At 31.0% G+C, this 13,959-nt stretch overlaps 1 protein-coding gene across 1 annotated transcript; it reads left to right on the top strand.

Annotated features, from left to right (window-relative positions):
* Positions 1-9,693: 9,693 nt before the first annotated feature.
* Positions 9,694-12,132, top strand: LOC136207133 (pentatricopeptide repeat-containing protein At3g22470, mitochondrial-like). Its single transcript, XM_065998413.1, has 2 exons — positions 9,694-9,831; positions 10,370-12,132. The coding sequence occupies exon 2, from the start codon at positions 10,372-10,374 to the stop codon at positions 11,512-11,514; it is 1,143 nt and encodes a 380-aa protein (XP_065854485.1). The 5' UTR covers positions 9,694-9,831; positions 10,370-10,371; the 3' UTR covers positions 11,515-12,132.
* The last annotated feature ends 1,827 nt before the right edge of the window (positions 12,133-13,959 follow it).

The following is a 13,959-nucleotide window of genomic DNA, read 5'->3' as shown; positions in this document are numbered from 1 at the left end:
TATAACTGAAATTTTTATAACACATTGACAAAAAATATGTAAGGATCCATTCAAATTCCATTCATTTAACTTTAATAAATATCATTAAATCCAATGTAACTGAAAAAATTTATATTTATATAATAGATATAATAAAATAACTTACAAAATATCTCAATCAAAAAAATTATATAACGATAAAAAAATATATAAGGATCCATTCAAATTCTATTCAATTAACTTTAATAAATAACATTAAAACTAATATAACTGAAATTTTTTTATAAGAAATTTATTTTTTTGTAATAATTAATACAATATTTAAACCCCCAAACTACTATATAAATCAAATAAAATTTAAAAAGAAAGACATGCTTATTTCAAATTCATGGATTTATAAAAAAATTTAGAAAGCACGAGAATTTTTTTTTTTAAGGAGAGCTAAAATTTGATTGAAAAGCATCGCCACAAAAGTGTAGTAAATATTTAAAATTGTAAGATTATATAGAAAAAATATTATACAAGAACGGAAAGAAATGACCCTTGCAAACATATCAACAGAGACAATAGATTATGACTTCAACAACTTTCAAACACTATTATCGAGCAAATATAAAGGTATGCTTGTTAATTTATTTACAATTTGTGAATTTAAATTATTTTAAAACAAAATATTTATATCACTATATATAAATGATATAAAATTTAAAAACTATTAAAATGTGTACAAAAAATTTATCCACCCGTACAATGCGCGGCACAATACTAGTATATGATGGAAATAATGTTTATTGTAGCTAATGCTATTCTTCCTATTTTCCTGAATTCCTGTTTAGGAGTTTTCTTTCTATTTTGATTCAGGGCCGGCCTACTCTAGGCAAAACTATAACAATGTATTTTTTATTAATTAATTAAAATAATTAATGATTTTTTTTTTTTTTGGCAAAAAAGTGCCAATCGTACATTTTAAATTAACTAGGTAAATAAACCTCGGCATGGGCCGGGCTGGGCCGGGCTCGGGCTGGGCCTGTGATAAAACCTGATAAGCCCAAGCCCAGCCTAAGCCCACACTAATTAGATTCGGGCTAGGGCCGGGCTCGGGCCTAAACAAGAAATCCCAAGCCCGTCCACCCAAACCCATATCTATATTAAAAAATATCAATTAAAATAAAATACTAACTTTTTTTTAATAAAAAATAATAAACATAATAGTTAATAAGCCTTAGAAAAATATAACAAACTAATAGTTAAGTTCGAAATAAAATTACAACATAACAATAAAAAATAACTATCTCAAATTACAACATAACAATAAAATATAGATATCTAAAATTTATATAATTAAATTTATAAATATATATATATAACGAGCCGGGCCGGGCCGGGCCAGGCCAGGCCCGCCGGGTATTTACATAGCCTAGGCCCGCCCATTTACTAGACGGGCTTAATCGAGCTTGGGCCGGGCCGGGTCTAACACTAATTTTATGTGTCCAGGCCCGGCTAAATGGGCCTGGACTCGGGCCGGGCAGGCGGGCTCATCGGCCCATGGCAAGGTCTAGTTTATACCCATTATATTGGTGAGTCTCCTTGTTTACAAATTTTTTATATAAATGATAAATTTATTTTTCTATCATTATTACACCTATGGCCTCTGAATTTTACCCATTTTAACATTATGGCTATTGAACTTCAATTCTTAACAGTATGTTAACTAAACTTTACATTTTTTTAACTTCGGTGAACACTCAACTTTAAACAATTGCTCAAAATGACCGTTAACGACCTCAAAATGAAAATATTCAAGAATTAAAGTTGTTCAGAATGATATTTACCATGAAACCACGATTTTTATTTTCCAAAATCACATTTTTTTTTGTAGTTTTCTCTCTCTAAAAATTCACTATCTCCTAACCGAACAACACCTAAATGACATCAAAACGAAAATTTTCAAGATTTAAAATTCCTTAGAATATCATTAACTCTTTGAATTTTTTATTTTCAGACCGTTAACGGTCGTTTTGAGGCATTGAGTGGCCACTGGTATGAAAAAGTGTAAAGTTCAGTGGTCATACTGTAAAGAATTAAACTTCAATGACCATAATGTTAAATGGGTAATGTTTAGTGGCCATGGATGTAATTTACCCATTAATTTATATATATGTCTTTCATTAAGTTTTATATAATTTTTTTACTATACTAATGCAAATATGAAAAGTGATATTATTATTTAATATATTTTTAAGGGTAATTAATTTATTAGTCCCTATATTTTGACAAAACACACTGTTTATTCCTTGTATTTTCAAAAACACACTGTAAGGTCCCTAACCTTTTTCTTAATGAACTGTTTAGTCTTTCCGTCTGTTTGTTAGATTTTTTACCGTTTATAAATTCGGAAATGACTAAATTACCCTTTACTATTTATCAGTCAAAAGCAATTCACACCTCTATGTCTTTCTCTCACAACTCGTGCTCACAAAAAAAAAATGGAGAAAGGATTGAATTCCTAACCCATTTAATCAGTAATAAGCTATTTATATGGAGAACAAGAAAAAGAACACAGACCCAATGCTTACGAATATGAACGATTAAGAAGAAAATGAAAAAGAAGAATACTCAAAGTTGATTTCAGATGTATTACAGTCTAAAGGAAAGAAAAATAAAGGAAAAGAAGAACACATAGATGAGAAACAATGATAATGGTCTTATATATTTGATTTTGTGGTAAAAGATAGTTAAAGCATTACATTTTTATTTTAAATAGATTTGGACTCAAATCCAAATTGACTAACAGAATCTTCATGAGAGTCTGACGGCAGGGACTAAATAATTCACCGAGAAAGACGTTAGGGACTAAACAGTTCATCGAGAAAAATGTTAGGGACCTTACCATGTGTTTTTTAAAATATAGAGACTAAACAGTGTGTTTTGTCAAAATATAAGGACTAATAAATTAATTACCCTATTTTTAATTGAAAACGGATAATCAAAATTTATAATAATACAATATTTTAATTTGAATAATAATAAATCCATTTTATATAATATTTATATTATTGAATATATACATATATATATATATATAATATTTAAAAAATTATTTTAATAATTATATGTAAAATTACAAGTTTACCTAACTACAATAAATCAATATAGTATTTCGTAATATTCTATAAATTTATATATTTTTTTTGAAAGAAAAAAAAATTTATATAGAGAGAAGAGATCCGGTGTGACAGATTTATTTTGGTGTGACAAGGTTTATTGTGTGACAAGGACCAATTTTATAATTAACCAGGGGAGGTGGCAAATTTGTAAATAAAAGGAAAGAGAAAATTGTTTTATTTCTTTTCTTTAAAATGTATTTTCTCGACTTTCTCAACCTCGTTTTATATATATATGGTAAAGGCTATGCTTACTTTGTTTTTAACAAAGTAAGCATTACTTTGTATGTTTTCACCATTGGATTAATTTTCTAGGTAAAGTCTATGCTTACTTTGTTTTTAACAAAGTAAGCCTTACTTTGTGTGTTTTCACCATTGGATTAATTTTCTAATCCATCATCCAATGGTGAAAACACACCAAGTAATGATATTTTGTTAAAAAACAAAGTAACCATAGAAAGCACCTAATTTTCTAATCCGTCATTCAATGGTGAAAACATACCAAGTAACGGTACTTTGTAAAAAACAAAGTAACCACAGCGAACACCATAACTAATTATTACATCTTACATTAAAAATAAATTAATAATTTAACATTTACACTATTTTTAAAATAAATTAATGTTGATTTGAAAAGTTAAAATAGTAATCTCAAATTCGATATATATTACAAATTAATCGAACAAGCAAGGTATGAACAAAAATATAATTGAACATTCCTTATCCCTTGCATATATTAAACTCTCCTTCACTTGTCTTATCCGTTTATTTATAAATATCCTATATTCTTGTACTAGAGTTGGATTAGGTTTAATCTTTTTGTATCTAGGGTTATATAAATACAACATTTGGTTCTTTATAACTATTCAATAAATTCTATATACAAATTTGATATTACAAATTAATTGAACAAGAAAGGTATGAACAAAAATATAATGGAACAATATAAATTTAGAGGAACCAATATTCAACATAAAAACAAATCTTAGATATTTAAATTAACTTAAAAAATATTATGAATTATACAATCCCACCTTTCCAAGACAATGTCCTCTATTTTAATTTCTAATTGGAGCATTTTGATTTAATTTCTCCCAAAATTTCTTGAAGAAGAACGAATATGCAAAAAAGAAGCAGAACCAGAAGGAGAAAGCAATATACGTCCTCTATTTTATTAATTGAATGTAGTTTTTTTAAAAGAAATTAGTTATATAGTATATAAATGCATATTAATAAAAATTGTCCCTTATTTGAATGATATGGAGTATTGAGAGACAATATAAATATTTATCTCTATTATGAATATTTAAGGATTATATAATTTATTTGTCCTCAATTATTTGTACCAAAAATCTGAGTTTTTCTAGTGATTTTACCATATATATATACCATGTTACCAAATATTTACGATCCTCCTTTCATAGATATAGTTTTACCATTAAAATCATCCCTCGAGGCTGCGTGCGGACATGGATGGCGCGAAGAAATGCTACATGGTTGATCTTGCTAGTAGTCATATGATTGTCTCATAGATTAAGCCATACATGTGTACATATGAACTAATTTAGACTATGACACCGTGAATGACTCATTAAATCAGTTATAATTTGTTTGATGGTACCTGCTACTCGGATAATCGTAGTATTTCTAGAGCTAATACGTGTAATGAACCCCGAATTCTGGAAGGGATGCATTTATTAGATAAAAGGTCGACGCAGGCTCTTCCCATTGCTCTGATGATTCATGATAACCTGACAGATCGCACGACCATCGTGCCGACGATGCATTATTCAAATTTTGGATGATAGGATAAAGGTCTACCCATGGTGGTGACGGGTGACGGATAATTAGGATTCGATTCCGGAGAGGGAGCTTGAGAAACGGCTACCACATCCAAAGAAGGCAGCAGGCGCGCAAATTATCTGAACCTGACACAGGGAGGTAGTGATAATAAATAACAATATCGGGCTCTTTGAGTCTGGTAATTTGAATGAGTATCTAAAACCCTTAAGAATGATCAATTGGAGGGAAAGTCATGTGCTAGCAGCCGCAGTTATTCCAGCTCCAAAAGCGTATATTTAAGTTGTTGCAGTTAAAGAACTCACAGTTGGACCTTAGATTGAGTCGACCGGTCCACCTTTTGGTGTGCACCTGTCGACTCGTCCCTTCTACTAGCGATGTACTCCTGGCTTTAACTGGTCGGGTCGTGTCTCCGACGCTATTACTTTAAAAAAAATTAGAGTGCTCAAAGCAAACCTACCCTCGTAATTCTCCATTTACATAAATGGAGAATTAAATTATTTGGTAACATTGTATATAAATGGTAAACTCATTACAAAAAATAAAAAGATTTTCAGGTAAAAATAATTGAGGACAATTAAATTATATATAGTCCATAAATATTCATAATAGAGACAAATATTTACCCGAAAATCTGTTTGTCTTTGAAAATGTCAATAGTTTCTTATAGAAATGAATAAGATGATAGAAGGAATGAAACTATTGACATTTTCAACGGCAAGTGCTATGCTACATGTTAACTGCAAATCTGTTTGTCGATCTATATAAGTTAATTTCATTTAAGCCTTCAATATAACATTAGACCTAATCAATATAATATGGATCCCAGCGGCGATCGACAAAGTTTGATTCTCGAAAGGTAGAGGAGACAATATCAAGGTTTTTCGAGCAGATCCTTCACTATCTAATTGATGGAAATACGATGGTACGTCCTTCTATCATCTGATTCATTTCTATAAGAAACTATTGACATTTTCAACGACATGTGCTATGCTACATGTTACTTGCAAATCTGTTTGTCCATAAATATTCAATATAGAGACAAATATTCATAAAACAAATTAAGCATAACACTGTTACAAATGCATAAAAAAACGACCCTATTAACATGTAGCATAGCACTTGCATGCTCTTATGAAACAATTTAAGCTTAATTCTGTTACAAATGCATAAAAAATGACCCTATTAACATATACCTGCTCTTATGAAACAAATTAAGCTTAACACTATTATAAATGCATAAAAAATGACCCTATTAACATGTAGCATAGCACTTGCCTGCTCTTATGAAACAATTTAAGCTTAATACTGTTATAAATGCACAAAAAATGGCCCTATTAACATGTACCTGCTCTTATGAAATAAATTAAGCTTAACACTGTTTCAAATACATAAAAAAATGACCCTATTAACATGTAGCATAGCACTTTCCTGCTCTTATGAAACAATTTAAGCTTAATACTGTTACAAATGCATAAAAAATGACCCTATTAACATGTAGCATAACACTTGCCGTTGAAAATGTCAATAGTTTCTTATAGAAATGAATCAGATAATAGAAGGACGTACCATCGTATTTCCATCAATTAGATAGTGAAGGATCTTCACGAAAAACCTTGATATTGTCTCTCCTATCTTCCGAGAATCAAACTTTGTCGATCGCCGCTGGGGATCCATATTATATTGATTAGGTCTAATGTTATATTGAACGTTTAAATAAAATTAACTTATATAGATCGAAAACTAAACTGATCCCCCGGTCTCCATATACATATAGTAAAACTACATGTATGGAAGGAGGATCTCATTAAATTATATATAGTCCATAAATATTTATAATAGAGACAAATATTTATATTGTCTCCCAATAGTCTCTATCATTAAAATAAGGGACGATTTTTATTAATATGCATTTATATAGCATATAACTAATAATGTCTTTTATTGACATTTATTTGTTCTTAAAGACTAGAGTTACCAAATTGAAAACTGCCCACTTAAAGTTACAAAATTAAATTAATTAAATAATTATTAATAGATTGGTTTTTAATTAATTAACGTATCCATTTAATAAAAATTTAATTAAACTCTACATACATTGTTACCTTTTAATTAGAGATGTGGGTTTTGAGTTTGATAGATTTGTATTTTTGCATTTAGCTTATTTTTCACCTTTCCGGAATAATTTGTATTCAAAATACAGGGTATCTAGAAAGTGCTTGCTTTCCCCCCATTGAATAATAGCTAAGTTGGGTACTATTTCATCTTTTTTAACAGAGGTATGCTTGCAATTTTAGCTTGAATCCAAATCAGATTTATAGACAAAAGGAGAGGAATAATTCACCATTAATTTCGGTTAGGTTTTTCGGTTAACGGTTTTTAACCAATTCTCACTAGTTAACCAAAAATCAACGGTTAACCATAATTTTTATCCAAACCTCAATTTTTAAACAATATTAAAATACACATAATTTCAAAAATTTAAGCGAAACGAATTCATATAAAAGTTCAGAATTCAAACATAAGTACCGAACTAAAAAACAATCCATCAAGTTTACATTTAAAACATAAAGAAATGTAAATAATATTTCGTCAAAGTAGTTATTACAACATAAAGCAATATAATCTATGTTATATATTTATATTAATCTATGTATTTATATTAAGCAGTATAATTTATGTATTTATATTTATATTTGTCTTGCCTTTGTCGTCAAATGGCATATATATATTTTTTTAAATTTATATTTATTAAATGGTTCGATTAACCGTTAACCGTGATTTTTAAACACTCTAATCCGAAAACGAAACCAAAACCGGTATCTATCTATTTTTTTAACCATTAAGAAAACCACCGGTTCAGTTAACCATTTTTTTCCCAGTTCAGATTACCGATTTTCGGTTCGGTTACCAGTTTGACCGGTTTTTTGTCCACCCCTAATAAAAAGGGTTGAGTTTTCGAATATGAGTAAGGGAATCGACCTGGGTTCAAAGGAGTGTGCAATATTCTCATTCATTTGGTTCAAAGGAGTTTGAAGGTCTGCTGATGTTGCCTCAACGTATATTAGAATAGAACTAGATTACTACTTTAAAAAAAAAAAATTGTGAATAGGAAATCTATCAATCTTACCTATACGAGCTTTAAACCCGTATATTGCATAGGAATGTTCAATAATTTTCTAGATACATCGTTAGCATATTAATAATTTAATATTACTATATATTAATATTATTGAAGAAGAACATATATTAATATTATTAAATTTATAATTTGACAAATATGTTCACTTAATATTTGTAAACTATTGAAGAAACATAATTAAATTTAACAACCCGATCATTTTACAATTTTATGTTTTGTTATTTATTGGCATACGAACCTTCTAAAATAGTTATTCGATAGTTTAACTAAGTCTAGGATCGAAAGAAAATTTAGCAGCATTTTCCGATATCACTGAGTCTAGTTTATTTTTTGGGTTAAGGTGCAAAAATACCCCTAACGTTTTGGACCATGAGCAATTTTACCCCTAATGTCTAAAATGGTGCAATTTTACCTCTAACGTTTGTAGCCAAGAGCAATTTTACCCCTATCGTTGATAAATTGGGTCAATTTCAAAAATAATTCATCAAACTGTCTTCTCGGTCATGAATCTTATCATCTACACTTCACATGTGCGTGATTTTATCAGTAACAAATCAGAAACATATGTTGGGGTTGTGAAAAAAAATAATAAAAAAAATATACTGTTTTTTGTACGAATTAGACAAAAAAATCAAAAAATTCACCGAATTTATAAATATTAATCTCCAATTCTATTATTAAATTACAAAAAACATGAAATCCTTTTTTTAGAATGAATTGATATGCAATTGGTGCAAAATAATGAACAAAAATATATGTGTTTTATAATAGTGTCCGAAATTGACCCAAATTACCAACGTTAGGGGTAAAATTGTTCTTGGCTACAAACGTTAGGGGCAAAATTGCACCATTTTAGACGTTAAAGGTAAAATTGCTCCTGACCCAAAACGTTAGGGGTATTTTTGCACCTTAACCCTTATTTTTTTAGTTTGTGGAGCTGAGATTGTGCTCTTTTAATTTTCCATAGGATTTGCTCCAAGGAATTGTTATTAACTTTAAGCTAAAATGATAATTGGTCATTATCAATGCAAAATTTGTGATTGCAATCTTAAGAGTCACAGAAAAGGAACTATGAATAAAACCATCAGACAAGCTCATTCGATTAAAAGTCAAAAATCAACCTATTGTTTGGATTCTAGAATTTGTTAAGACTTCATTGGAGAAATGATTGAATCAAATGATAAACTACAGGACTTTAGATTTGACCTAACCGGATTAGAACATTCTAAAGATTTGGCCTCTCCGATGAGCAAGGGTCCGAAGAGGGGTTCCACCACAAGAGTATACTAGGGCAAACTTTCTCCTGCTAATTTATTTGGCAAGAGGCCAATCCTAAGATTCGAACCCGTGACCTCTTGGTCACACGACAACAACGTTTATCATAGCGCCAAAGCTCGCCAAGATAAAATTAACTTAATACTTAACATTCCATTACTTCCATTTACTCCCGTTAACCTCCTCCCAAACAAGAGCTGGAAGGAAAACCTGAGAAGTTTTTTTTTTTTTGTTTTTGAATAAGAAACCCTGAGAAGTTTGTATCTCTCTCCATTAACTTTCGATTTCTATCCCAATCTCCCTGTAACACATATCAATCTTTATAGATCTGAAGAACTATCAGTTCTTCAAAGGTTTCCCCATTGATTTCCCTGCTTTCGGTTCAATTTCCTAACCCTAAAACTTTGATTCACGATGCTAAGGTGGAGCAGCAGACGCCTTCTCACTGCGTTTTCATCTCAGCATCATCAGGTAATGCCTTTTTCTGCGTTTTCATTTTATCTTCTTCGTACACCTTATTCGACCTCTGCGAAACTCAGAGGAGCTCAAACTCAATACACCTTTCATGATATCATGTCTTCCTTGGACCATATGCTTCGTGTGAATCCACCCCCTTCTGTTTTTAAATTCAACAAATTGTTATCTTCACTTGTTAGAATGAACCATTTCCACACTGTCCTTTCTTTCTCCAACCAGATGGAGTTTGTGGGAATTTCTCCTGATGTTTGTACTGCTAATATTTTGATTAATTGCTTCTGCCATTTACACCGTGTGGATTTTGGATTCTCTGTTTTGGGGAAAATGTTCAAACTTGGTTTAGAACCTAACATCATAACCTTTACTACTTTGATCAATGGGTTATGCAAACAGCTTAACCTTGTTGAAGCAGTAAATTGTTTTGATAAGGTAGTTGCATTAGGATATCAACCTGATGTAAAGACCTATAATGTGATTGTCAATTCTTTGTCTAAAATGGGAAAATTTAACGTGTCATTTGGTTTGCTTGAAGAAATGGCTAGGAGAGGTTGTCAGCCTGATGTGGTGACTTGTAGTTCTATTATTGACAGCCTTTGCAAGTATGGTAAGGTTGACGAAGCATTTCACCTATTCTCAAAGATCAAAAGTGAAGGAATTTTGCTTGATGTTGTTACTTACAATTCTTTAATTCACGGTTTATGCTATTCGGGTAAGTGGGGAAAAGCTTCTAGGTTATACAATGAAATGTCGGATCAGAACATATCACCAGATATAGTTACCTTTAGTATGCTTGTTGATGAATTATGTAAGGAAGGAATGGTAGATAAGGCTAGATGTGTTGTCGGAACAATGATTCAGAGGGGTATAGAGTCCGACCTTATCACTTACAATTCATTGATAGATGGATTTGGTTTGGATAGGCAGATGCATCAAGCTAGGAAAGTGTTTAATGCAATGACAAGCAAGGATTGTAATCCTGATGTCTGTACTTATAGCATATTGATTCATTGGTACTGTAAATGGAAAATGATTGATGAGGCAGAGCAGCTTCTGGATGAAATGCTTCGTAGAGGTTTAAGTCCCGACAATTATACTTATAATGCTCTTATACGTGGCTTAGGGCATACAAGAAGCGCAGTGGCAGCCATGGAGTTTTTTAAAGACTTGTGTGCTAGCGGCTATCATCCTGATTTAGTAGCTTACTCTAGTTTGCTACATGACTTTTGTAAACTGAAGAATTTTGATGTTGCAGTAGACATACTACGTGACATGCATATGAGAAAGTTGAAGCCCGATGTATTTATATATGGTATTCTAATGGATGGGATGTGCAAAGTCGGGAGGCTCAAAGATGCAAAGGAATTATTTTCTATGCTTTGTGTTCAAGGGTTGCAACCTGATGTTTGCATTTATAACATAATAATTGGTGGACTTTGCAGGGAAGGATTACTGAATGAAGCATATAATGTGTTCGGGCTAATGAAAGAAAATAAATGCTCACCAAATAGTGTCTCTTACAATGTGATTATTCATGGATTTTTACGGCACAAGAATTTGTCCATGGGGATTGAGCTCATACGTGAAATGCGTGATCAAGGCTTTTCTGCGGATAACGCCGCATTAGCTTTGGTGGTGGATTTGTCATGCAAGAAGGATATCATTCTGGAAAATTTGTAAATCCACCCTGAAGACACTAAATTTATATGTACCAGGTTGAAATTAATCTTGAAGGACTACGGAAATGGCGCTTCCTGAAAAAGGAAAATGTAGTTGTTGTTGCAATCAGGTTTGAATCTGAAAGTGTACAAGGTTGGAGGTTGGAGGTTCTTGGTGTAGGGACTGATTTGTGCAGTGTCAGATCATCTGAGTCTTCATGAGTTGGCAGTTTTCTGTGCTTTTATTTGAGTGATTTGGTTAGAGCAGCTAACCTGGCGCAGGAGGTGGTTCATGTTTTTCTGCTGGTTCTCTTTTGCCTACTAACTCCTGTCATGTTGGTCTCCTCCTCCTCTTGGTCTATTATGCTTAATTGTGATGCAGCTGTGTTTCCTGATTCGGCGGCTTCCTTATCCGAGATAGTTTAGGTTGTGTCTTGTTGTCCGGTTGTGTTCCTCTTTTAATGTTGTAAGCTTTAAAGAACTTAATCATTGTATTTTCTTTCTTTCTTTGTTGCAAAGTATAATTTTAAGTTGAAGTTTTGAATTAATTCATATTGTTTGTTCTAGAAATCTTTTGAAGACTGACTTATCATCTCTCAGCTTTAGAGAAAGAAGCAGAAGAGAGGCTGATCATAAAAGAATATATACTAAAGTTTCCGATTGTGTACTGTATAAAAGAATCTGCACTTTTTTCTGAGAATAATCTGAAATCCTGAATCTTGTAACCTGCGAGAATATAGATTTTCCTTATCAATTTCAAGTGGGTACGACTTATGGAATTCCGGTTTTCCAATTTGTTTCAGGCCCGGATCATAAAGTTCATGTACAATTTCCATGACATGCTCCATGTTTTCAGCTGAAAGGGAACTGGGGTTGCCTCCTTCAAGTTGGTCAACCATACCAGTTACTTGCTGTGAGTCCGTATATGCAACTTCTGCATTCTCGGGCGCAAGATTGAGGTTGTCTCTATCTTTATAATGTTCAGGTGTCATTTTGGTTCCACCGAGCATGCCAAAGGAAAATTACGAGTGTGTCAACGATTTTTGTATCGAAATTTTAAAACGTGTAAAGTATTAACTGTTTGTAAATGGAAATTGCATGTTTAACTTCCAATCAGAGAGGATTATCAAACAATTAAGTTCTTAATTAATCTTGCAAGGAATAAGAATTAATTAAACGGAAGTAAATAAACATGACATTGTCAAATATTGTATTGAAAAGATGTAGGCAACTTTAACTACGTTTGAAAAGTTAAAAAACTTACAAAAACAAAATAAAAATAAAATCATTGATTGAATCTTGCAAATGGTGCCTAATGTATGTATTTATAGCAAAGTTGCCAAGAAAACTGAACATTATTTTCACCTCTTGCATAGAGATGTCAAAACGGGTAAATGGATTGATCCAACCCATTTAGTAGATAGGTTGAGACAATCTATTTATATATGAGTCAACATGATCCAATCCATTTATTAAATGGGTTACATGGGTTGGTCTATAATTAGAAAAAAAATACATAAAAGTATAAAAATGGAAAAAACTTTATAATTACAGTGCAATTTTAAAATTTTAGAATTTTGGAATTCTAGAAATCTATAATTCTAGATTCTAAAATTCTAAAAAATTCTGGAATTCTAGAAAATACTAGAATCCTGGAATTCTAGAAAATATTGGAATTCCATTATTTTTTGGTTTTCCATAAAATATCGGAATTCTACAAATCTAGAATTCTAAAATTTAAGAAAATACTAGAACTTTAAAATTTCAGAAAATATTGAAAGTCTAGATTTTGGAATTCCAAATTTCTGAAAATCTAGATTTTGGAATTCTACAATTCTGAAATTACAGAATTCTGGAATTCTAGAATCTAAAATTTTAAAAAATATTAAAATTCATTTTAGTATTTCTGGAATTCCAAAAAGTACTGAAATTCTGGAATTCCAGAAAATACTAGAATTATGGAATTCAAAAATTCTAAAATTTCAAAAAAATACTGGAATTTTAGAATTCCATAATTCTAAAATTTCTGAGAATACTAGAATTTCAGAATTTTAAAATTTCAAAAAACAATGAGCTTCTAGGTTCTGCAATTCTAGAATTTTGAAATTCTAGATTTTGGAATTTCAGAAATCTGTATTTCTATAATTCTTCTAAACTTCTGAAATTTTAGATTCTGCAATTCCAGAATTCTGAAATTCAAGAAAATACCAAAATTCTAGTATTTTCATGAATTCTAGAATTCTAGAATTCTAGAAAATACTGGAATTTTATAATTTTGGAATTCCAGATTATGGAACAAAAAAAAAAGAAAAAAAAATCAGAGGGGGAGGAAAATACTATTGCATTTTAATGGTGTTAAGAGATTTGTCGCGAATTTGCTAACGACGGAAATCACTACGCTATTTTTGGGACGAAAAAACGCCACAGATACGATCTACGAAAACGTAAAACCATATAGTTTTTTTTT

The sequence above is a fragment of the Euphorbia lathyris genome, chromosome 9, assembly GCF_963576675.1.
Source record: "Euphorbia lathyris chromosome 9, ddEupLath1.1, whole genome shotgun sequence".
NCBI lineage: Eukaryota > Viridiplantae > Streptophyta > Magnoliopsida > Malpighiales > Euphorbiaceae > Euphorbia > Euphorbia lathyris.
Note: the sequence above shows the minus strand (reverse complement) of the source record. Positions and strands in the feature narration are given on the sequence as shown.